Source organism: Cupressus sempervirens, chromosome 5, assembly GCF_028749045.1.
Source record: "Cupressus sempervirens isolate cs-2001-9-10 chromosome 5, ASM2874904v1, whole genome shotgun sequence".
NCBI classification, from domain to species: Eukaryota; Viridiplantae; Streptophyta; class Pinopsida; order Cupressales; family Cupressaceae; genus Cupressus; species Cupressus sempervirens.
Genome location: NC_143122.1, coordinates 1,018,906,786 through 1,018,929,993, shown reverse-complemented (window position 1 = coordinate 1,018,929,993; position 23,208 = coordinate 1,018,906,786). Strand labels below are relative to the sequence as shown.

At 37.4% G+C, this 23,208-nt stretch overlaps 1 protein-coding gene across 5 annotated transcripts in view; it reads left to right on the top strand.

Moving 5' to 3' along the window:
• EMB3108 (DEA(D/H)-box RNA helicase family protein) overlaps positions 1-23,208 on the top strand; it is a 242,759-nt gene that overhangs the window by 160,410 nt on the left and 59,141 nt on the right. For 4 of the 5 annotated variants that reach the window (XM_089833304.1, XM_089833306.1, XM_089833307.1 and 1 more), the window contains exons 5-6: positions 4,520-4,847; positions 21,763-21,915. In XM_089833304.1, coding sequence (XP_089689430.1) covers positions 4,520-4,847; positions 21,763-21,915 — 481 coding nt within the window. The remainder of the gene's footprint in view (positions 1-4,519; positions 4,848-21,762; positions 21,916-23,208) is intronic. The other variant, XR_016365147.1, reaches the window with a different exon arrangement.

The following is a 23,208-nucleotide window of genomic DNA, read 5'->3' as shown; positions in this document are numbered from 1 at the left end:
TCATAAATATATGATATCTAACTCTGAAATTCATTTTTACACATACCCAAGGAAACAACAAGCTAACACAAATGCACCATATCAATCTCAAAAACAAATGTGCCAAAGTAAATTTTGTCCGAGCTAGACCTAAAGAGATGTGCAGGAGCTGTAAATACATGCATGGTTATAACAAATGTGGAGCATAAAGATATGCATGTGTAGAAATGCATAACAAATGTATAGAAAAAACATGCAAATCAGCAACTTTCTTGTGAATGCATAAAAATACAAAATGACAAGTGTTGGCTCCAATGCATGACTTAAAATGCACAACTCCACATCAGGGAGTACCTAGAACATAAAAACGAGGTTGTATGCACTTGACATGTCACAAACATCAATCAAATCTAATCTAAAAAGCACAATGACATATATAAGAAAATACCAAAATGATATCTAAGGATAGAAGGAGCACATCATGTTCGAGCTCTGACACGACAGGATGTCCATCGTCTATGCACTGGTCCCAGATGTGGTAAAGTGCAATGCCACCCTATCATGTGAAACCCTCAAGCCCACTCACCATGTTTGCAACGATATTAGTCCAACCACAAGCGTGAGGTAAGCACACACACCAGGAATGGCTAACACATACACTAATTAAATACATAAACTCAGAGGACAATAGAGAGGTCTAGTGCAACACATGGATGCAAAATATTGTAATAGTACATGGAGAACACTCAAAATGATAACTGACATCCACTACACAACTACGAGCCACATAACCAAAATACGCCAAGGTGCTACTCATTGCCATGTAATGTCCCCATTTTAGCTCACCATGGTTTATGATTGGATTAGCCTCTCATTGGCCCTCATAGGCTAAGTCAGATGGTTAGAGGGTTCCAGTTGGTAGAACAAGAGCCTTTTTTCTTTCCCAGTTACAAAAGTGTTTAGGATTGCTCTTTGTTTGGTTCAATTTGGTAAACTTACTTTTTATAGTAAGACATTTGTCCAACATTTATATGTTTGGCAAGGCACCTGGATTGGCCTCAGTTTTACTGATGACCCTTAGCACCTATGATTTGATCAAGTATTTATAGACTTACTTTGGTAGTAAGTTAGGGGTTGATAGAGATGGACTATTTTTAGTAAGGTGGTTGCTCAATGAAAATAGTGGTTGACCTATATGTTAAGACAAGACAAAAAGATGATGAATAATTAATGTGATATTAGAACTATGATGGCATTAATGAAGTTATTTTTATGGCTATATTATAAACTTATTATTTTACTTTATAAAGTCTTATTGAGAGGCCATTTTATTTAATGGAAAAGTACACCTTTTATTAATGATACAATATAAAGTCTACCACAAAAGCAATTATAAAAGTCATTAAAAAGTCTTATTGCTGAAGCTTCATGAATCAAACTTGTTGAAGAACTAATGAAAAGCCAAGTAAGAAAATTGATTACATTACGCTTATGATTATTTGACTTTGTTATTGGATGTTTTTTGGACTTGAGCTCGACACCAAGGGTTTCAACCATTTTCAGCATTGGAGGACAGAATCTCTTTAGTGTTTGTGCAATCTTGAAGTTGTGAAAGACCTTTTGAATCATTGCTTGATAGTGGGGCTTTAGATGAAGGTCAAATTTGTTAATTAGCAAAGAATCAGGAAGTTTTCAGAAGTTTAATTAATAAATAGAGGTGTGATTGCAGAAATTTGTCATGGCCACTGTGTAGCTGCACATAGCAGCATTTTGTTGACAGATATTGATAAATCTAAGGTAGCCGTACATATCCTAGGTGCCCATGTGAGATGCTCTTCTATGGTCTTTGATCTCTAGGCCAAATGCCTAGGTTTTGAGCTTTGTGTTTTGAGTTTTTCACACCATCATCCCATTGCAGACAGTGACCCGCCCCTTTTTTCTTTGGCAGAGGAGTAGTGCTCTTAGATGTTTTTAGGTGGTCTTAGGTGCTCTTGGTAGCAATTCTCAAGTTTCCAAGTTCAAGAGCAAGTTTGAGCAATTTTGACCTTGTGGGAAGTTAAGCCTGCTTGGGATGTAAGCGAAAGCTGGGCTAAGCTAGTCAAGGAGATGTAGTTGAAATCAAGAGTTTTGTACCAAACACACTAGATTGGGAAAAGACTATTGGTACAAGAAAATTTGAGTTAGACATGGTTGATTGGAAGTTGTAAAAGGGGCCTATGCCTCTAATGGATGAGCTTAACAATGTTTTGTCTATCTTTTGTCTAGGTTCATTGCAAAAAGCAAATAGGGAAAATAACAAAGGAGATTATCTTCTAAAGGAGGATTTGATGTAAGCCTAAATGGCAAATGCTCTTCTCATTGGTTGTTTGTTTAGGTGCTTAATTTTGATTGGCCCACCTTTAGGTGCCTTTGATTAGTGGATAAAACCTTGTAAGTTTTCTAATGCCCTATTCGAATATGCTTCAATTTCATTGGATGTTGGGGTGGCAGCCCTAATTAGGTTTTGTAGGGATTAATCTAGGCCATTGATTCTCTTTAATCTTGGTCATTCATTGTAACTTAGCCCCCTACATAAGGCTTGCTTTTCTCATTTGTAAGAGATAATTGTTTAAGAATTATTGCTAAAGCGCTACCAAATTTGTTCTACTATTCATTGTTGTGTTTACGTGGATAATTTTTGCGATCAAATTGGAAATATAACATGGTCATCTACATTCCTGACTTAGAATAGACTGGATTTCAAGTTGTTAAGTTAGAGTTTGCTTCGAGTAATTTAGTTGGATAAGGGTAATTCTGAATGCATACTTGTTTGACTTGATCATAGACCAAGCCACTAGCTACTTACCAATTATGAGTCTTGCCATGCATGGTCAAATGGCATTTGAATGCACTTAACTGCAATTTATACTTGCTCTTTAATTTGCATACATTGATGGGATTGAAGAAAGGGTATTGATTTGAAAACCTTTTGGATACAACTTAGAAGCTCGCACTAGGTAGGGGGAGCTGCTGACAAGACTGCATCTAGTAGAGTCCAAGTATATTCACACTTTCTTGCATCCTTAGGTAGAAGTAGAAGTAGAAGTGGTTGAATCTAAATCCATAGAACCAAAATATATGTTCATTGCACATAATGAAACTAAATCTTTAGAATCAAGTTGACAAGTCTTGGAAAACAACTTTGTCCCCTTAGCGATCCAGAAAATCACATCATTTCAATTGAGCGAGTATCCACATTAAGAAGGAATCTTGAAGTCACCTTATTCTTTCATTGCAGTCTTAGCATAAGAAGCGTCTTTATTCCAAAGAGGATTAGATGTTTGGTGTTTGACCTCGACACATTGAGTGTTTGATTCAATATGTTGTAGTGGGACAAAACTCACATCAACAAGTAGCTATCCTAAGTAGTTATATAAAGTGGTTAGGAAGTTATTCCAAGTGGTTATTCCACTTATGACTATATATTTGATGGAAATTATGGTAGGAAGGGTTCCATTTTTTCACAAAGACATTGTATACAAGACTTGAATAGTAATATTCAAGAAAAGCAAATAAAGAGAGAAGTCTTGGAGGTGTATCCAATTCGTTCCTATGTGTTAGTGTTGATGCTTCATATGTTCATTTATGATGACTCTTGCTTTCCTAAATGTTGTTTGTGAATAAGAATAACATATGATGCTCTTGGTACCTTGACTTAGATATGCTAAAGTTAAAAGTTATTTTTCATCTCCTATCTTTCTTTCTCGTTTTCTTGCATACTTTTGTTTTCAAAACCGTCAAAATATCAAATACGCCTATCATACGAGGGAGTTGCTCCTCTCAAACAAAGATGAAGATTTTTATCCTACAACAATCTCTCCAACTGCTGTAAACACTTGTCACTGGTCAAAGGGCAACTAGGGTTGATCAGAAGCATTCACAGCAACAAATCTGTTTACCAACATGATCTTGAATGAAACTACAAAAAATTATGACAAGATTATTACAATGGAACGAAATCCTCATCTGTGGAATAATCCGTTTGGTTTGTAAACAGGCTGTAATTGGAAATTTAGAAACATGTATTACATCAAGTGATAACAACCTTAACCTAGATAAGATCCAGAAGGCATGAGTTAAAAACTGTAAGCACATTAATATTTAAAAGGATGCTAACACAAAATTAAGTGCTGGTAACTTTACTTGCAATGGAGTTGTTATTTCTTATTATTAGACAGCATAAGAAGTTCATATGCAGCTAGACATTATTTGTTTTGTTATAAAGCTATAATAACATTCTTCCAACTTCAGACCTTGGTTGCTGATTCTTTGTTTTTAGCAAGATATGATGAAGGGATTTCTATACCTTGCAAATCGGTCCATACACTGTGATTCTGGTCAAGCCAACATGGGTTTTAATGACTTTTTGGCCATTCAAAAAACATGTTTTTCAAGATGTCAAAACTTGTAGAATATCTCCAATATTGTAATTTGAATTTTATTTATCTTGAATAGCCATCAAGTTGGAGAACCTAATCTATTTCTTTTGTTTGGTTTCCAGATTGGAGCAGCGGTGGAGAGAAGTTACAGTAGAGACACAAGTTGAAGCCCTTATTAATGCAATAAAAGAGGGCTGGGAGTTCAAAAAACTTGATTCAGACAACTCTGTAAAGCGTACAATGATTTTTGCAAACACTGTAGCTGCAGTTGATTCAATTGCAAAAATATTGATGAAGGATGGTATTGAATGTATTTGTTATCATAGAGATATGTTGCCAGAGGAGCGTGCCCAGGCTTTAAAAACTTTTCAAGAGGAAGGAGGGGTGTTGGTGTGCACTGATTCTGCTGCGCGCGGTCTTGACATCCCAAACGTTTGGCATATTATTCAGGTCTTGTTTCTAAATCAAATTTACAGTTTATGGATGTACTGACATCTTCCTCCAGATTTCTGGGGATTTGTATTTGCTGTGGCCTTTTAGAGTAATATTTAAATGCTTTAGAAATGGCCTATTTTTGGGGAACAAAGCCTAGCTTTGACAGTACGAAAAAATATAGAATTTATTTGTGACAGTATGCACCTGTTAGGCTGTAGGAACATATCGTAATTATTTCTCACTCAGCCGAACATAAAGTTAGTAAGGAAGGCCAAAGGAAGTTTTTAGAAAAAGATCAGGGGCTAAAAAAGATATTGCAACTTTTGGGATAGATTAACAAGGATGATTGTAGGCATACCCTTAGATGTCAAGCTTTGACATGGAGCCACCAGTTTGATTACCTTTTTATTCTAATTCATTTCAGCTGTTGGTGGTGTCAATGCCTTTTGGAAGCTACAGATACCCATGTAGATGGTGATTAATTGTTGAGAGTGCCCCCTTTCAGAAGAAGCTACAGGGGCAATTCCTCCTTTTCTTGTACCTGATGTGGTGGTCTTGGTGGTCTTCAATGTAAAGGATCAGCTATACTTATACCATATTCGAGGATGTCCAGACAGATACATACTATTAGATATTTTTCTCTATTTTTAGAAGACCTCTGAACATATATGTTAATGGAATTTGTAGGAGGCATTCTTTGTGCTTTCGAGATTGCATAAGCAGGCCCACTTAGTCCATGCCAATTTCTTATAGATATTATCAGTTCCTGCTATTGAAATTATCACAGTTGTCATTGTGGACGCCATCCTTTGTCTCTCTATTTTGATATAGATTAGTGTCAGTTTTATCCCCAGCCTGAATCTCTATCAGCTTCAGGTGTTAAATCTTCCTTCGTGAGGAGTTTTTCATGTATTAATTCAGATTTATTTTTGGAGTATAGTGGATAACACACTAAATTGTAGAAAATATGTTATATAAAAATGAACAAATAAAGGACACAAACATAATAAACAGATATGACACTACAATGTGAATGAAGCTTTATTAAAATCGAGCAGAAATTACAAGAAGGAAGCAATCAATGAGAAGAGATATGAAGCTATAATACCATGAATTTTACACTCAACAATTCCTTTGGCTATTGTTTAGCAGGGAATAAATAGTCTAAGGTAGAACTTAAAGGAATTCGCCATGGAAAGTGGAAAGTGTATGGTAAGCATATTGATCTATGATTTACATTTTGAGCTTCTTGCATTAGATTTTTCCACTCCACCATGCTCTCTTCCCTGCACCAGTTCCTGCCTATAAAATTACTTTCCTTGTAATTAAGGTAATCTTCATAAATCAAATATCCTTATCATCTCTACCTGAGATTCACTTCCATGAAGAGGCCATGTGTCCTCAGCAGCTCCCAAAGCTTTAACAGGTCCAAGCTTCAGCAGCATCAGAGCCGATGAATATCCCACTAATATACAGCATATTTGAAATCATATCTTAAACAATGCTTTCAAAGAGACAGTCAGACCATCATTCCTATCAAATACAAAAAATGGCTATTATGCTCCATGATTTTAATTCTCAAAGGATGACAGTGAAAGTCTTTTCTATTTTCTTATGGACAAAGCGTTTGTTTGTAGATCTATAGGAGGATTATTTGGCCCCAAAACTCTGAAATCCTAGATCCAGAGTAACTGGCATCCATTGGAATTTTGTTCATTTCTTTATGATCCCAAAGAGATACCTCTTGGGATCTTCTGTGCACAACAGGAAAGGGATAAAGCTGTCCAACGAGGGCCTTACTTCTTCAATAACTGTAAGTGTTACATGAAACATTGGTCGTAGGCCTTAAATCTTACAGAAGAGTATTCTTCATATATGGGGTTTGACTAGATTTTCCTCTGAGTTAATACTAGCCTGAATCTTGTCATTGAAAAGTTGGATCTTCCATTGGAGAATACACAGTGGTGTCAGAGATGACACTTGAACTAGGAGTCTTCAACTTGAAACTACTCTTACATCTTCATCAATATAGGCCTAAAATGTTACAAAAAAGTATTCTTCCAATGTGGGATTTGACTAGCTTTTCCTCTGAGTTTAATACTAGCCTGAATCTTGTCATTAAAAAGTTGGATCTTCAATTGGAGAATACACAGTGGCGTCAGAGATGACACATGAACTAGGAGTCTTCAACTTCTAACTACGCTTACATCTTCATCAATATAGATCTGAAAATCCTCTCTTCAACAGGCTTATATGTGATTTGACAGACAGAGAATGGGAGCAGCATGTCAATAATGAAAATATTCCATTCTGGTACAGATACTGCCATGTAATGACCCTAGCCAGAATTTGTCCACTAGCATCACAATGATCACAGTGTAATCAAAGGAAACTTAAAAAACCTGACCTTTGCAGATCCTATTCTCTAGGCACAAAGATCCATGATGACTGGATTTCCAAGCTATTAATTCTTTTGGATTTGCTATAACCAGAGGGCAAGTTTCAATGGGTATGCACTTGAAAAAGAAACCAAATAATCTTACCTCAGTCACAGATTTCTCTGAGTAATCCCTTTAATCTTCTTCATTTAAGAATTAAAGATTATATGTATACCACTCTTGTTTCTGATGAATAACTCCTTGACAATCCAGATCTACAATTTTCTCTGGACCTTTTGGATTGCTTTCTGTATTCCTTGGCACTTATGAACAGCAGAAGCAAAGCTCAATTTGTGAGGTCCATTCAGTGTAATGCTCCATGGTTCAATTCTTAAATCCCAAATTGAATGACAAGAGAATGCATTGATGTTCATAAATATATGATACAAATAGGGTCAATCATCCATTTCAAATTTCATATTTCTTGTTGCCAAGCTTGATCCGATATTACTTTGTTATAAGGAGAGAGGAGGTCTGAATACTGTCCATGATGCTTAGAAATCACTTGATAGATTCCATTGAAGTTTACAGATCCAAGCCCTTATCCTATCTTTGGACTATGCCCACAAGGCTCTTAGGGTCATTGATCCCTACCCTATCTTGGGAACTATCTTTTGGGACTTAGACCGCCATTCCTTGAATCCCTTCAACCTTCTTAATTACTAAAACAATATGAAGATCTCAACCATAATTCTCTCTCTATATATTTAAATATATATTCATTAACCATGCTTCCAGGCTTCAGCATTACCTGATATAGTAAGTTATGTATATAACAGTCTGATCTTATTCTGTGTCAGGACTGTCAACTGTACTCAATCTGTAATCTTTGTTTTCTACTTTCATCTAATATGGTTTGATGTTCACTCTTCTTTGCAGATTGATAAATACTGTTCTGTGTCTCAAGATTACTCTTTTTTCTTTCTAATTTATCCCTGCCTCTCCAGAAATGAATTTGATATTAAATATCTATCAGAGCAGGTTTGAGGAAAAGATCAGATCAGATTTTATTGAGAAAACTGACATAAATATCTTTGGAAAATCACTACACCTTTGAAGATGGTGAACGGCATGAGACTTGAAGAAGGACATAAATATCTTATTCTACCTTTGACATCGATGAAATTCGTCCATCACACTAGAGAAATCATCTCGACGTAGTCCACTCCCTTTCAACCAATATGACCAAAATCCTCAGATGTCAACTAAAGTAGATCTTCTAGCTGCTCCCTCTAACATAGAAGCATACCATTTTCAGATGGTCCCAGTCATGGAACATATCTTGCTTCAAGGATGCAATGAGGTCTCAGTTGTTTCCATTGACTCTAATGACCAGTGAATCAACATGCACCATTGGTACTGCTGAGAGTTTAGAACTTTCCTTCTTGAGCTTATTCAAGATCACTTTATTTGATAATTTGATTCATCTTGTAGATTCTTAGTCAAAGTACTGGACTAAGGTCTAGTCCATTGTGTTCCAAATTGTGTCTGTAGCTGAGCATGCTCTCTCAATTCCTTTTGCAACAACTCTTCAATTTAGGCAAGCAGTTGCAACTACGAGATGAATTAGAGTTGAATCTGTTGTAATAGGTCTCGTCATAGGCACATGATTTTTTGTTCAATGATTATAACATTGTTTGTAAAAGCAGTATTTCGTACACAAATGTAGTTTGATTGCTTAGTAACATGAGTTACTGTAATAAGCTGTGAATTTATCCCCAGACTTGGCTACATCAGAGCCTCCTTAGCTGCATAGAGCACCCACACTTACAAACTCTGCACTCATACCAATCTTCAGTGTTACATGTGTAAATTGTATCTGTGATCAACTATGAACTTCACTTTTGGCTATACTCCATTATGATGACTCAGATTGAGACACAATTCTGGTGCAGATTACCTCCTTCAGTTTTATTCACATCAGTAGGGAACATTATATCTTGACTCAGTTTGATCAATTCTGTGAGCCGTAGGAGGATAAGTGGCAACATAGTCACCAATCTCCCACAAAATCTTCTGTGCCTAGTAGCCTCTAAGTATATCAGAGGCCATAATGCTGAAAGAAATAGGAAGCCTGAGCCCCCAAAATTCAGGGCTTTGAATCAAAGTATTGAACAAAATTACAAGGGCCATAATACCTTAAGGCAAGCCCTGCATTAGTGGTTGTTTATAGGTTACACAAAAATCTCTTTTGTTATGATTTGCAATGCACAAGCCATGGATGTGAAATCTTTGGCATGTGGATGGAGCATTTCGTATGCAAGACGGCTGGTGTGACATGGCCTGCATCAAAGCCCCAACACCTCCGTGTTGTTGCCCACATTATCCAAAGCAACTAGAAAATCAGAGTTGTGATGATGCATGCTCACAACACCTCAAAGATCTTTTGTGTTGAGGGCGAAGGACTCATCATCTCAACCCAAAATTATGACTTCATCATTGGAGTAAATACAAAAGCCACGACAATCACTGTCCATGCTGGACCAATCACGAGAGATGCGATTGACGCAGCTACAAAGGATGGCCTTGCTCTGCCAACCATGCCTTACATCAATTTTTCTTTTGCAGCAGGTGTTATTTCCTCTAGAGAACATGACAGTAGTTTTGTTAGGAAAGGCAACAAATTTCCACGCCTCCATCCCAAGGCAACAAAAGGATTGTAACTTAGACTGAAGTAGACGAAGATCTCAAAGTTGCCAAATTGTCTTTGGGAATGCTTGGAGCAATTTCATAGATTGCATTCGCTTTGCAGCCCCCCATCTCATTGACACACAACAGTCTTGTGAATGTATCTGCTTGATACCATGTTTTTGTGCTCATTTAGCCATGGTCATTGATACAAATCATTGTTGCCCTCCCACCCATAGACAACAAATGTTTATTGATTGTGTGTATTGCTTACCAAGATAGGAAAATTTAATCTTCCTTTATACCTATTGTCACCACAATTCAAATTGGCCCCATTAATTATATTTTTTATAATAATTGTATTATTAATATAATTGTATTTTCACAATAATGATATTATTAATATAATTATATTATAACAATAACTATATTATTGATATAATTATATTTTCACAACCTTTATGTTATCTATGTCAGCTTGAAGGAATCCGACCATGGCTACAATTAATATTGACAGTTTGCAATCTTTTTTGTGAAAAGTACTGCACGGTAGGGAGATTAACAGGTTTGAAGGCTCAGCATTACTTGAATTTGCATCAGTGTTTCCCCAAGTTTCCGGGATGAGGACGATAGGAGATGGGGGGACAAGTTTCTAAGATGGCTATTTTTTTTGCCAAGTTTGGGGACGCAAAACGACGGAAAAGGGGACAGCTATACAAATATAGGGAAAATATAAAATATATAGGGAAATTTGCATATATACATTACATCCATACGAAGATATGGATAAACCATGTCATTTAAGCATCATAGAACCTTAACATACAATATTTCAATAATCAAACTCAATGCTCAATATGCTATTATGCATTCATAATTTGGAATTATTGTAAATGTCATGTAATAGTAAAATAATAATATAAAAATTTGGAATATACCCAAGAACATAATTTAAAATTCATTTTCAATAGCAAGAACAATAACCCACCTTCCAAATTGAAACACATTACTATCATTTAATTCTGAAACTACACTTCTAATTCATTGTAAGTGGACTGATATCAATACAAAAAGGTGTTCTATACAGCTTTGATCATGATATAGGTTTGTCATAGTAAGACGGTATCTTGATGCAACTTACAATTTTCACCATATCTTCTACAAAGGACACTAATCAACCCAAGACCAACCAAGCGCTAATGTATTGTCAGAAAATGACATAGGGATGCATGTTCTTGGTTTTGTTATGCACTTCTCAGACTTTCCCAACACCTTGCAAACAATCTGCTATATAATTCTGAGCATGTAGCATGAGTAACAACAATATTGTAATGGGCACCCTTGAATGTCCCAAAAAACTAAACCAAATTGCTGAAAGGAATTATGTCAAACAGTTTGCATTCAACCTCTTATTTCTCCGTTTAATGTTTTAAGCCCCTTATAACTCCGGAAATCAAACGTTTATTTGTTTGTTGTGTTTTGTGCATGGAATTGGTATCATACAACATAAACAAGAAAGAAACTACAATAATATGCAAAGTGGAAATGAATTGCTGCCAATAAAATGTTAAATTCAGAATTCATAAAACCAAATACATGGCAGATTTATCAACTCACTAATTACTTCAGCATTATTGACATAATACTCCAACCCATGCTTTCGAACTTGCTGCTATAGTGCCGCGTGAATAGTGTTGCGTGAATTGCCGCATGAACAGTGCTGCTACAGTACTTTGTCCTTCAATCAGTTCACTACCTTCGTAATATCATTCCCTCAAAGCGGCATAAGTGTCGGACAATTAGTGAAGAAGATATGAGCAAAATATCAAATCTGCCTATAGCTAGAAATGCAACTAAACTGCCTGATAATGAAGCCGATAACAAAGAATTCCAAAGGCCAAACCCCAAGGGAATGACGTCTAGAATGTTACAAGAGAGGATAAACGTCCTCAAATGCCAAGAACGGAGCTGCAACTCACACACCAATTTCTTCTCATATTCCACCTGTCTAATGAAGCCACAAATGCTTCTTTTTATTCTATTTCCAAGGGTCCGCTCAACTCATATGGGCAATGTGGGATAAAAGATGTGTAATATATAAAACATATATTAAAATACCCCTTATGTCTCCCTTGGGTACACATCCCCATAAAATAAATATTAAAGTAACACTTTAATATTTTACAATTAAATCAGACGTTACTTTAATAAAACTTCAGGCATTAAAATGTATTAGCAATCGGACTCCGAATAATGCGAGTGATAGCTCATCGAAAAGCTCTCACTGAGGAGTATCAAATCCAATCACCAAAATTGACCTGCACTATGTCCTGCTGACTTACTAAAAATAGTAAGTATGCCTCAAACTGAGTAAATCAACTTCGTTTTGGCCCAAATTGGAAATGACTAGGCCAAAACACTCCAGGATCCCATTAAACCCTTCGTTAGCCCTTGGGACCATGTAGAACAAGGCTAACGCACACACACTTGGTCAACTGCTAAAATGGGGACATTACAGTCCGCCCCCCTTGAAATTGCTTGTCCTCAAGCAATCTCAGTCCAGCCTGCTGAATAACCTGCTCACTCTCCCATGTAGAATCTTCCTCCGGCAAGTCTTTCCATCTGACCAAATACTCCTTCACTATTTTGTTTCTAAGCTTCCTCTCTCTGGTGTCCAGAATAGCCTCGAGTACTAACACAAGCTTCCCCTCCTCATCCAAAGGGGGTAAATCTGCAGAAGGCACTACACTGACCAATGGCTTTCTTAAGCCTAGACACATGAAACACATTGTGCACTCGATTGCCCTCTGGAAGCTCAAGCTCATAGGCGACTTTGCCCACTTTGCGAATCACCCTGTAGGGACCATAAAATCTAGGTTTCAACTTTTCAGCTCCGCTCTTCTTGAGCAATGACTGTCTATATGGTTGTAGTCTCAAGTAAACCATATCCCCTACCTCGAAGCTACGCTCTATTCGGTGCTGATCAGCATACAATTTCTGTTGATTCTGGGCCTATTGTATATTCTCTTTGAGCACTTTCAGGATGTCCTGACTATCCTGCAATAAGTTTTTGGCTTTTGGCACTCTACTGTCCCCCAAAACTAAATCCATGAAGCTAGGTACTTCATAACCATAGAGTGCCATGAAAGGAGTCATCTTGATGGACATATGATAAGTGGTGTTATAACAATACTCTCCCATATGCAACCATCTGATCCAAGCCTTTTGTTGTGCAGTTACATAGTTCCTCAAATATCCTTCCACCCATTTATTCACAATCTCTGTTTGCCCATCTGTTTGTGGATGATAACTAGTGCTGGGTGTAAGATCTGTACCATACAACCTAAACAACTCTTGCCAAAAAACACTCATAAACTTAATATTCTGGTCGCTAACAATGAATCTGGGCAGCCCATGTAACCTAAATATCTCTCTAAAGAAAAGATCTGCCACCTGTGCTGCTGTGTAAGTGGACGGAATAGCAAAGAAGTGAGCAAACTTCGTCAAGCGGTCCACCACCACATAGATGCAATCCCTTCCCTGCACTCGTGGTAAACCAGTGATGAAGTCCATCGAAATACTTTCCCATTTCCTATCAGGAATGGGCAAGGGCTGTAATAAACCTGCAGGAAATGTGTGCTCTCCCTTATTCTGTTGACAAACCACACACTCCCTGACATACCTCTGAACATCATCCTTGAGCCCTTTCCATGAAAACCGCTCTCGGATCTACCTGTAGGTCTTGAAGACCCCCGGATGTCCAGCTATGGGTGCATCGTGAAATGCCTTCAGTATCACCTCTCTCAAATGTGATGATGGAATCAAATAAACCCTGTCCTGAACTCTGATCAATCCATCTATCACCTCATAGTGATCATCCTGTATGGTACCTGAAATCAATCCAGAAGCCCAAGCATCTCCGACATACTCTGCTATAATCCGATCTCTCCAATCTCCTGAAATCTCTGCCAGAGCACATAAGTGAGGTCTCCGAGATAAGGCATCAGCCACCACATTTTTCTTACCTTTGACAAACTTTATGTCAAAGTCATAAGCCTACAATTTAGTCACCCATTTTTGTTGCCGGTCATTGAGATCACGCTAGCTCATGAAGTATTTAATACTGTTGTGATCAGTCTTGATCACAAAACGTCCACCTACCAAATATGATCGAAATTTGGCCAATGCATGCATTATGGCCAACATCTCCCGGTCATAGACAAAATAACTCTTCTCAACTCTTCGGAGCTTCCTACTCTCGAATGCAATGGGATGCTTCTCCTGCATCAATACTACTCCAATCCCATCACCTGATGCATCACAATGAAGCTCAAAAGGCTTCATGAAATCCTGTAGAGCTAGAACTGGACATGAAGACATTACCTGCTTGAAATGCTCAAAACACCTCTGTGCTGCCCCTGTCCACACGAAGGCTCCTTTCCTGGTAAGATCTGTCAAGGGTGTAGCAATCTGTAATCCCTTAACAAACCTCCTATAAAAACCACATAAACCAAAGAATCCCTTAAGCTGTGTAAGGTTTGTGGGAGTAGGCCACTCTATAATAGCTCTAATCTTTTCGGGATTAACCCGAACGCCATTTGTACTAATGATATGCCCAAGGTAAAGGAGCTCAGTCATGCCAAACTCACATTTAGATTCCTTGGCATACAATGACTCTCTCTCCAGAATAGATAACACCTCCTCCAAATGATGTAAGTGCTCCTCCCAGGTCTTACTGAAGACCAAGATGTCATCAAAGAAGATCAAGACAAATCTCCTCAGCTGCTTCCTGAATACCTGGTTCATACAACTCTGAAATGTAGCGGGTGCATTGGTTAGACCAAATGGCATAACCATGAACTCAAAGTGGCCATAGTGACATCGGAAGGCTGTTTTCTCAATGTCATTTGCTCTCATCCTGATCTGATGGTATCCACATCGCAAATCAATTTTGGTGAAGAAGCATGCCCCATGCAACTCATCAATCAGCTCATCAATCCTAGGAATGGGATACCTGTTTTTAATTGTTTTCTTATTCAGTGCCCTGTAATCGATGCACATGCGCATCGTCCCATCCTTCTTCTTTACCAATACTACTACTGAAGCAAAGGTTCTCTTACTGGGCCTGATATGCCCCATCTCCAACAAATCCTTAATCGCCTTCTCTATCTCATCCTTGTGTTTCTTAGGATGACGATAGGGAGTAATCATAACTGGTTTGGCTCCCTTCTCGAGCTCAATAACATGTTCCATCCCTCTGTCAGGAGGAACCCCATGAGGAATATCACGAAATACTTTAGCGTGTCTATCAAGTATCTTCTAGATATCTGGTGGATGACTCTTTTCTTGTGGCTCTGGTGAAGTTGGCATAATGTAGCACTCTGCCGCCCACTCTATGTCATCATGACGAAAAAGTCTCTTCATTCTCCTCAAGGACACTACTCTGCAACCTCCATCTGAAAGTCCTCTAAGTACCAGAGTTCTACCCTCATGCTGGAATCTCATCTCCAATTTCGCTAGGTTGAGTGTGAACTCAACTAGTGAAGCCATCCATGTCATGCCGAGGATGACATCATAATCTCCCATGTCCACAACATAGAACTCATCCTCCAACTCGTAGCCATCTCCAAACCTGATAGTGCATAATAATTTATCACCGTTAGCCACCATGACTCTAAACCCATCATGCTCCTCTATCTGTAACCCTCTCTTGGCTACCAACTATGCATCTATGAAGTTATGTGTAACCCCAGTGCCAATAAGAGATATCACTTTCTGCCCCTGGATAGTACCCCTGACCTTAAATGTGATTTCCTTTTGGGCCCCTGTCAAGCGTGCCAACGATCTATCATCCTTAGGAATGCTGCTCTCCTCTATAGTGTTACCCTCATCTGAATCGGAGTGCTGATCCTCCCCCTCTGACTCTAACTCTTCTGCTGAAAAATACTCCATTTGATTTGCCTTAGCCTTGAGAGAACATTTATGAGATAAGTCCCAAGGCTCTCTACAATGGAAGCATAGCTTCTTCTTTCGAAGTTCATTCAAGGTTTCATTGTCTAGTCCTTTTGAATCTTTGATCCTTCTTTGGGTTTGCTATACTCTTTTTGAAATGGTTTTTTGTCTTTGTCCTTGCGGTAGGAAGAATCTGTTGAATGATTTTTTCCTTTGTATACCGAAGGGGCTAAATCTCGTGCCTTTTTAGTTGCTTCAGCTAAGGTGAGTGGATCATGTCCCTTCACCTAACCTCGTAATGGATCAGCAAGACCATCACAAAATAACACTACCAATCTCCTAGGAGAGATATCAGTAACAAGTACAGACAAGCGTTGAAACTCGGCAATGTAAGCATCCACAGAACCTGGCTGTTTTAACTGTGCTAGCTCCTTGAAATGTAACTCAGGATCCCTAGTGTCAAATCTCTCAATCAATGTTTCGGTGAATTCCTCATAGGATGTAATTTGATTATGCTCCAAAGTCACCATGCCATGATGCCACCATTCATGTGCAACGCCATCCAAGTGCATAGCCGCATACTTGATAGCCTCCTCCTCAGGCATAGGATTTAGCTGCAAGTATGTATCTACCTTCTGCACCCAAGCTCGTGCAGTCATCTTCCCTGAAGCATCATAATAAGGTAAAGAAAGTTTTCCAACTTTCTTTCTCAGCTCAAAGTTTTGATTCCTCCCTCCTGCTCTAGGCATGTGTCTCATCCTCAAGTCCATATAATCTCTGAGGGAAATATCCGCCTGAAACTCCGGTCCACTAGCCTCCCAATCCCTCCTGAACTGATCTTGTAACTCGGTAATCTGCGGTTCGTTTACTAGTTGAACCGAATCTCTGGGTGGGAAAGTGGGTAGAAGAGGTCTTGAGCTCACAGTCTGCGCTGGGCGTGCAATGTGTCTAAAGTTATCAGCCTCATTCCCATTGTTGCCATGTCCATTATTACCATTAATGTTATTCTCAGGATCATTGTTGTTGCCTTGGCCTCCATGGTTATTGTTTTCCCCATTGTTATTGTTTCCCTCATTGTTATTGTTTCTGTTGTTGGCATCATTTGGATTAATATTGACACCCATCTGTCTAGCCATGAGCTGCAACATCATGTCCATTCACCTATTCTGCTCTTGCTGCATACACTGCCCCTGCTCTAATGTATCCAGTAATTGTCTGAACATTACCTCCCCCTGATCTGGACCGGCATTCCCGCCTCCGCCTAATCCTGTATTCCTGTCATCTCGATCACCCATATTGTTGTCCTGATTAAAGAATATCTCCTCTGTGTTTGTATGGCTGGATTCAATGTCCACCTGCATGGATGTACTAGACTGTTTGCTTTGCAAGTCTGAAATCCTATTTTGTCATGCTCTGGTATCGCGAAAATTATAAGGCCCCTGTTGCATGCTCAAACATAAATGCTTAGCCTGTGTTTTTTATTTATTTATTTCTGATTTTAGTGTTTTGACATTTCGTCAAACACTTTTCCCTCTATCCGGTTGTTTCAAATTCCCTATAAGACCTCCACAGGATGGCAGGACTTATAGCTCTGATACCACTATAATGGGCACCCCTAAATGTCCCAAAAAACTAAACCAAATTGCTGAAAGGAATTATGTCAAACAGTTTGCATTCAACCTCTTATTTCTCCGTTTGATGTTTTAAGCCCCTTATAACTTTGGAAATCAAATGTTTATTTGTTTGTTGTGTTTTGTGCATGGAATTGGTATCATACAACATAAACAAGAAAGAAACTACAATAATATGCAAAGTGGAAATGAATTGCTGCCAATAAAATGTTATTTTCAGAATTCATAAAACCAAATACATGGCAGATTTATCAACTCACTAATTACTTCAGCATTATTGACATAATACTCCAGCCCATGCTTTCGAACTTGCTGCTACAGTGCCGCGTGAATAGTGTCGCATGAATAGTGCCACGTGAATAGTGTTGCGTGAATAGTGTTGCATGAACAGTGCTGCTACAGTACTTTGTCCTTCAATCAGTCCACTACCTTCGTAATATCATTCCTTCAAAGCGGCATAAGCGTTGGACAAGTAGTGAAGAAAATATGAGGAAAATACCAAATCTGCCTGTAGCTGGAAATGCAACTAAACTGCCTGATAATGAAGCCGATAACAAAGAATTCCAAAGGCCAAACCCCAAGGGAATGATTTCTAGAATGTTACAAAAGAGGATAAACATCCTCAAATGCCAAGAATGGAGCTGCAACTCACACACCAATTTCTTCTCATATTCCACCTGTCTAATGAAGCCACAAATGCTTCCCTTTATTCTATTTCCAAAGGTCCGCTCAACTCATATGGGCAATGTGGGATAAAAGATGTGTAATATATAAAACATATATTAAAATACCCCTTATGTCTCCCTTGGGTACACATCCCCATAAAATAAATATTAAAGTAACACTTTAATATTTTACAATTAAATCAGACGTTACTTTAATAAAACTTCAGGCATTAAAATGTATTAGCAATCAGACTCCGAATAATGCGAGTGATAGCTCATCGGAAAGCTCTCACTGAGGAGTATCAAATCCAATCACCAAAATTGACCTGCACTGTGTCCTGCCGACTTACTAAAAATAGTAAGTATGCCTGAAACTGAGTAAATCAACTTCGTTTTGGCCCAAATTGGAAATGACTAGGCCAAAACACTCCAGGATCCCATTAAACCCTTCATTAGCCCTCGGGACCATGTAAAACAAGGCTAACGCACACACACTTGGTCAACTACTAAAATGGGGACATTACAAATATTAATTCCATGATTCTTAACCTAATGTTGTCAAATAGTAATAAGAGGGCCCTAAATAGCAAGAATTAACTACCAAACATTAATAAGCATGTTAGGGTGAACTTGGAGTGAGAGACCCACTGTAAAATTAGAAAAGTAAATGTTTTATAAAAAGAAAAATATTTTATATGTGCTGATGTTGTCTATCAAATCGGGAATGCCCATCTGTGCCTGGGACTTCCAAGGTGTTCCCAAGGGATCTTCAACTATCCCCGAGACATACAAACATCCCCAACAATATTTCCTAAAGTCCCCAAGTTTCTAGGATGTTTCTTGGGAATTTTCATAAAAGGGGGATAGGGTGCGGATGTCCCCTAGCCGTCCTCAAGTCCTTGAAGCATTTCTGGTATGGGGTTGGGGATTTTTAGGCTGGGGATGTGTCTCTAGGTAACACAAATTTGCATTCATAATTTGATGAGAATAGTACAACATATTGGTGGTAGTACATTTGACCTAGCATTGTCAAGGGTTTTTTGTTATTCTATATTTTCAATATGTTGTTAACTTCATATTTTTTATAAACAAGTAATCAGTTTATCACAATTTTAATTCTATGGCTATTTTGTGAAATATTTGAAAAAAAAACAAACAAAAAAAGTAGTTTAAGGATATTTTATGTGCTTATGATATGGGGATCAAAAGAAAAGCAATTTGTTAGAAAGAAACACAAATCAGGTAAGAATATACTATATATTGAAGATGAGCTTATTGTATTATCAAATCAGTAGACAAGTCACTGTAAATCTGGATTTTAAAGATCACAACCATAGCCAAAGAGAAAGCTCATTAAGATTTAGATGATGAAGTGAATATATCTGAAACGTAAATGCACTTTCTTAAGTGCAAAGTCCACAAAGATACTCTCCTGGATTTGGGGGCTGAGACACCTAACTTACAACTCTTTCTCCATGACTAAATCAAGAATCAACAGATTGATTTAGTTTGTTTGAAACAAGTCCTTAAGAACTTCACTTGAAGATAAAAGCTTTGTTAGGAAAAGGGGCCCAAAGTAAACTTGCCTTGAGACTTGAGCACTGATCTAGTGGGAATGGGACGAATTCTCATTTTGTAGCTGGCATAGTCTTTCATAAGCAATTTATATTATCTAACCTCATGAATCTCAGCACTCATGTCATGTCCTCAATTTGCATATATTTCCATATGGAAATCATGGAACTGGATAACTTCATTGCTTCATAGATTGTGTCCAAGCTACCTTTTCTTGCGAATATAATCATCATGGAAGATTTTCGAACTGTCTATCTGTCATTTCTTCCCTGACTTACTCAAACCAATCTTTGTATATTTGGTAGATGCAATAAGTTCACGGATGAATTTTCTCCTACAGAATATAAAGGCAAAGGTAGTAAAAAAGATAGGAAAGTGGCTTCTTGAAAGCTAATACAGAAGGATAAAAGCTTTTTGGAAATGTGTTTTACACCTTGCATAACATCTTGTTCATTCATGTAGCTCACCTAGTAATCAGGAATATCATAGTTGGTTAGGCAACTTTGAAAATTATGTAAACTTGACCCTCGTGTAAATTTGAATATGAAATCTTGTAGGGCACTTGAAATGTTGTATGAAACAGTGGGAGGTACATTTGAGGTTGCTAAAATATAGATAACCATGCATGTGAGATGGGGCACCACATTTCACTGAGGTCATATTTATAAGTGGGTTTTTTAATTTTTACCATATTTAGTTGGTGTAAGAGTTGGAAGGGATCCATTACATTTAATCTGTGCAGTATGTTAAGGCATCTCATGAGTAACATATTTGAATGGAGTTACATTGTCATATGAGTTTGGGGATTTGTGCCATGCCAAGGGGAGTTACTGAGCCATTTGGGATACTCCTGGTGAGATGACATGAGTTCTCAAAACCCTGGTTTTGTAAACAATTGTTGGTTTCTTGATTAGTAATTGTATTTAATTTGGGATTCGGGTAGTTGATTGATTGTTGATTTTGGACATAGAAAAATGCTGCCAGGATGTTCCTGAAAGTTTTTAAGAGCTATTTACTGTAAAATCAGTGTTAGGGATCATCTCATTGTATTTGGAAGCACATTCAGTCTTAACATTATAAAGATCTCTACCATTGCAGTGGGGTTTGTATGGAATTTTTTTCCCAGAATAGTTATGGTATTATAGTGTCGATCTTCTCTATTGTGTTCATTTAATCTATATCAAATTCAAATCATATTTTTGAGACCATTAAATTGCTCCTAACAACTAATTTTTATTAGGCGTTTTTCAATAGAAGTAGGCTTTCTTTTAAATGCAAAATGTGTGCTGGCTTTAACTGCATCCTCACAAATCCCCTTACTGTTGAAGAAAAAGGACTTACAAGTTCCTAGAAGCCAGCAAAAACTCCTCCTTTGCTAATGGTACGACCCCCAAAATATCTTAATCCAAAGAAATCACATCAGTGGGGATCGTCCTCAACTAAGCTTTTACTCCAACTTTTCATGCTGACGCTCCTCATTATACTTATTTTAATTCTACTATATTGGTGTATTGGGCATCCATTTCATACCTTGCCCATGGCTTGGGCTGATCATTTGGCCCATGTTTTCTCTCACATTCATTCTCCTCATTCTTTGACCAAGAATAACTCCTATCATTCTGTAAATTGAAGTACTCATATTCCCTATGTTAGGTTGGTTAAGTAGGTTTATTAATCTCCAGTTCTTCATGTATAATCTTAGGTATTGATAGATAGTTCACAACTTCAGTGGACAGTTGGGTAACAGAAGGTTTTGCTCTTGTGGATGAATGTCAAATACTAATGAAGTATGAAATTTGTCAGCCTATGATTTTGATCTCATAGGATGGTTGAATGAGATTTAATAATTTTCACAAAAACAAAATAAAATGAAACTCCAGATGATTAGCAAGAAAAGACGATAGTGGAACTGTTAATCTCTTGTCATGTTTTGAGATCTTTTAGTCTGTTTTCCAAAACATGTCCATCTTTCTTGACAAAAAAAAAGGGTTAGTTTTCTATTTTATCAAGTATATCTGATTGGTACTCTTGTGATTCTTAGGCAGAATTTGCAACTTCAGCTGTAGACTTTTTGCATAGAGTGGGCCGAACAGCACGTGCAGGACAAGATGGACTAGTTACGAGCTTGTACACAAAGGCCAATCGACCTCTTGTTGAAGCAGTGCGACAAGCAGAAGACTTGGGTAAACCAGTGGTAAGATTATTATGGTTTAGAAAAGATGCTCCTATCTTTTGAACATGAGTTTGGGAGTCAACTCAGTTTTTTTCAAGTTCAGTATTTTAAATTGTAAAGCCAGTATTAGTTTCAATATGTTATTTTTTTAAGCTCGTCATTGTTGAATTGTAAAGCCAATATTAGTTTCAAATGTTCTTAGTATCTAGTATCTTTTTGAACAAGTGTAGGAAATCCTGAGCCAAATGATTCCTTTTTGTGAGAAAGCAGAGTAATAGTAGCAAACATTTCATTTTATAGGATATTAGTGGCTAAGTTGATACAAACGTTATGGATCCCTTATGACAATACCCAACTTTGTGAAGGCAGCTAGCTGATTCCTGTTGAAATTGAAAGTGCCAGTTTTCCTGAATCATTCTTATCTTAAAATGATCCATCACTTCTTAAGAAAAACCTGTAGTTCCTCTTTTTAATTAAAGTCCAGATGAATCTGTGATACTCAATTCAAGATCTTCTTGACATTGTGGAATGAACACCATATTATCAATGTACACATTTTGGATATGTAAGTGATCATTTATTGGCAATCTTAACTTGGTTATCCAACTCCTTATTGTCGTGGATCACAACTTGTTATTTCCAATTGAAGTGCTATGCATTATCTTTTGGATCTGACCTTCCACAACCAAGTGGGAATTGAAAACAGTGATCAACACTAGAGGGTTCTGAAAACTCATTATTTTGTTTGTATTACATTTCCAATTATCAGAAGACGTCTGTTCTGACTCCATTCCTAAGAATGATAATGGTAGAAGTATGATTTATATTTCAATTATAGCATCATTAGGCACATTTTTTATTTTTTTCCCAAGCCACAAGGAACACATTGTGAATGCACTATTTCATGATGTAAAATATCTTGTGAATGCAGATTTTTACAAGCATAATTTATATCATCCCAAGTTCAATTTGTATCATTCCAATACTCATTTCCCAGAGTAAAATTTCCATATTTTTGTAGACTGTATCAGTCAAAGTAACGAGAATCAGAATTGGCAAGGCCAAATCGAATCGCGAATCAGCCATAAATCGGAATCGAATTGGCAAATTTAGAGATTTTAACAATTTAAAACTTATTTCATGTACCTTTTATTGAATATAACTTAAACACACTATAACATCATCAAATAGAAGCTAACATACATAAACATGGAACATAAATGATAAATCCATTACATATGTAACTACGTTACATGTAAAATGTAAATTGTAGCTGAAGTAAATAGAAATCATAGGATAATGAGTCAAATCATA